Here is a 2,510-nt window from a genome sequence, read left to right on the forward strand (position 1 = left end):
AGTCTCTGTGCTTCCAGGAACTACACTATTTGAAATAGTGTATAAAATTGTGGGGAAAAATAATATAACTTAATGGAGAAATGCAGTCTTCAGAAAAGAAATCTATTTCCTGTGAAGGACTAAGGTCCTTATCACTAAAATATATTTGAGATGAATCTCATCAGTAACTTTAAAGAGATTCTCTAGAAAAGCTGAGGGAGAATATATTAGACAACTGACCCCCAAAATACTTTCCAACATATTAATTTAAGGGACTCAATACCCATAATAGGATTATTCAGTTTATTAAGAATGTTATACAGAAGAACTGTAGGCCTCTCTGCAAGACTTGAGTTCAGCACTCCCAATCCTTCGCCATCCGAACCTAGAGGGCATCCAGTCGACACCTACAGGGATGGCGGGTGAAAAAGTTGAGAGGCCGGATACTAAAGAGAAGAAACCTGAAGTCAAGAAGGCTGATGCTGGTAGCAAAGTGAAAAAGGGTAACTTCAAGGCTAAAAAGCCCAAGAAGGGGAAGCCCCATTGCAGCCGCAATCCTGTTCTTGTCAGAGGAATTGGCAGGTATTCCCGATCTGCCATGTATTCCGGAAAGGCCATGTATAAGAGGAAGTACTCAGCGGCTAAATCCAAGGTTGAAAAGAAAAAGAAGAAGATTCTTGCAACTGTTACAAAACCAGTTGGTGGTGACAAAAACGGCGGTACCCGGGTGGTTAAACTTCGCAAAATGCCTAGGTATTATCCTACTGAAGATGTGCCTCGAAAGCTGTTGAGCCACAGCAAAAAACCCTTTAGTCAGCACGTGAGAAAACTGCGAGCCAGCATTACCCCTGGGACCATTCTGATCATCCTCACTGGACGCCACAGGGGCAAGAGGGTGGTTTTCCTGAAGCAGCTGGCTAGTGGCTTGTTACTTGTGACTGGACCTCTGGTCCTCAATCGAGTTCCTCTGCGAAGAACGCACCAGAAATTTGTCATTGCCACCTCAACTAAAATTGATATCAGCAATGTAAAAATCCCAAAACATCTTACTGATGCTTACTTCAAGAAGAAGCAGCTGCGGAAGCCCAGACACCAGGAAGGTGAGATCTTCGACACAGAAAAAGAGAAATACGAGATTACAGAGCAGCGCAAGATTGATCAGAAAGCTGTGGACTCACAAATTTTACCAAAAATCAAAGCCATTCCTCAGCTCCAGGGCTACCTGAGATCTGTGTTTGCCCTGACAAATGGAATTTATCCTCACAAATTGGTGTTTTAAATGTCCTAATAATCTAATTAAATAACTGATTATCTTTAAAAAAAAAAAAAAGAATGTTATACAGAAGTAGGAGAAATTTATAATCAAGTTAATTGCGTAACTAGCACCTGGGAGATCTGCAGCACAGTATCTCTCATTATTATAATGAAATATATAATATACAAATTCTCAAATTTTGTTTTTGATTGACTTTGCAGCAGTTTAATCAGCAGTCTGCACCTCTTCATCACAAGTTTCGATTATGCCCCCACCAAAAAACATGCAAGTTTTCCATTGGCTTCTTGAAAATATTAGAACTGAATGGCTTGTGGAACTCATCCAAAGATGCGGTTTTGGAGGAATCTTCCTTTGCTATTTTTCAAAGTATAGAATTTTTATAAAGCTCATTTGATATGATCTCTGATATACAGTATGCTTGTGAATCTACTTAATTGTGGCTTCTGATAAATGGCATCCAGCTTTATATATGACAATTGCCAGAAGGATAGTCTGTGTGATGCATTTTGATAACACTTAATAAGTGATAAATGTGGCATTGAGTTGAGTTTACAAAGCACACCTGGTGCAGCAAACGCACACAGCTGTTAACAGGTGTGAACACTTGTTTACCAGCATTATTGGCATTTGCTCATTTGAGTCAGCTTCCCAGGTTTACTACTGCTGCTAAGTGAGTCAAACTTATCTTAATAGCAGTGTTGCCAGTGTCTGTGTTTTCCAGCACTGCTTAATTTAGAAGAAATCAGCATGACTGAAAAGTGACTTTCTTGGAATTCACCTGGATTTGAGCTTCCCAGATTGGGAGCTTGGTTTCCTGGGCACATATCCGTTGACTCTGGGTTTTCTGCCAAAAGGAGTCTGCCATTCCAGCAGTGCATTTACAATCATCAAACCTTGCTGGAAGGAAATGTTCATAAATTGGAAAACTGCCTGAATTTGCCCAAGACCAAGGTTTAAAGAATGAAAACAAAGGGGACTTTCTTTTCCCTGGGGCCTTTTACTGTTTGTTATGTCCTGGATTCATCTGGCAAGGTTCAAAATCCATGTCTCTCCTGGGTAGGTATTTTCTTTGCAACAACTCTACCTCTACACCCTGGGGGATCAAGGTTTCATGTTCGTTGTAAGAGTTAAATTTTACCTACACTTTTAGGGAAAATATATACTCCAAGTATTTTTTATTCTGATTCTTGCAGCTGTTCTATAAATGTTGCAGGCATTGAAACAATTTGACAGTGTTTGGATTGTGTTTGACAAA

At 39.9% G+C, this 2,510-nt stretch overlaps 1 protein-coding gene across 1 annotated transcript; it reads left to right on the forward strand.

The window, feature by feature from the left end:
- The first annotated feature begins 394 nt into the window (after positions 1-394).
- On the forward strand, positions 395-1,282 carry LOC105734162 (large ribosomal subunit protein eL6-like). Its single transcript, XM_064374497.1, has one exon. The coding sequence runs from the start codon at positions 395-397 to the stop codon at positions 1,256-1,258; it is 864 nt and encodes a 287-aa protein (XP_064230567.1). The 3' UTR covers positions 1,259-1,282.
- Positions 1,283-2,510: the final 1,228 nt, after the last annotated feature.

Source organism: Aotus nancymaae, unplaced genomic scaffold (assembly GCF_030222135.1).
Source record: "Aotus nancymaae isolate 86718 unplaced genomic scaffold, 86718_ANA_hifiasm-v0.15.2.pri h1tg000011l, whole genome shotgun sequence".
NCBI lineage: Eukaryota > Metazoa > Chordata > Mammalia > Primates > Aotidae > Aotus > Aotus nancymaae.

Coding starts and splice junctions, on each gene's coding strand:
- LOC105734162 (XM_064374497.1), top strand. CDS start 395: ATGGCGGGTGAAAAAGTTGAGAGGCCGGATACTAAAGAGAAGAAACCT.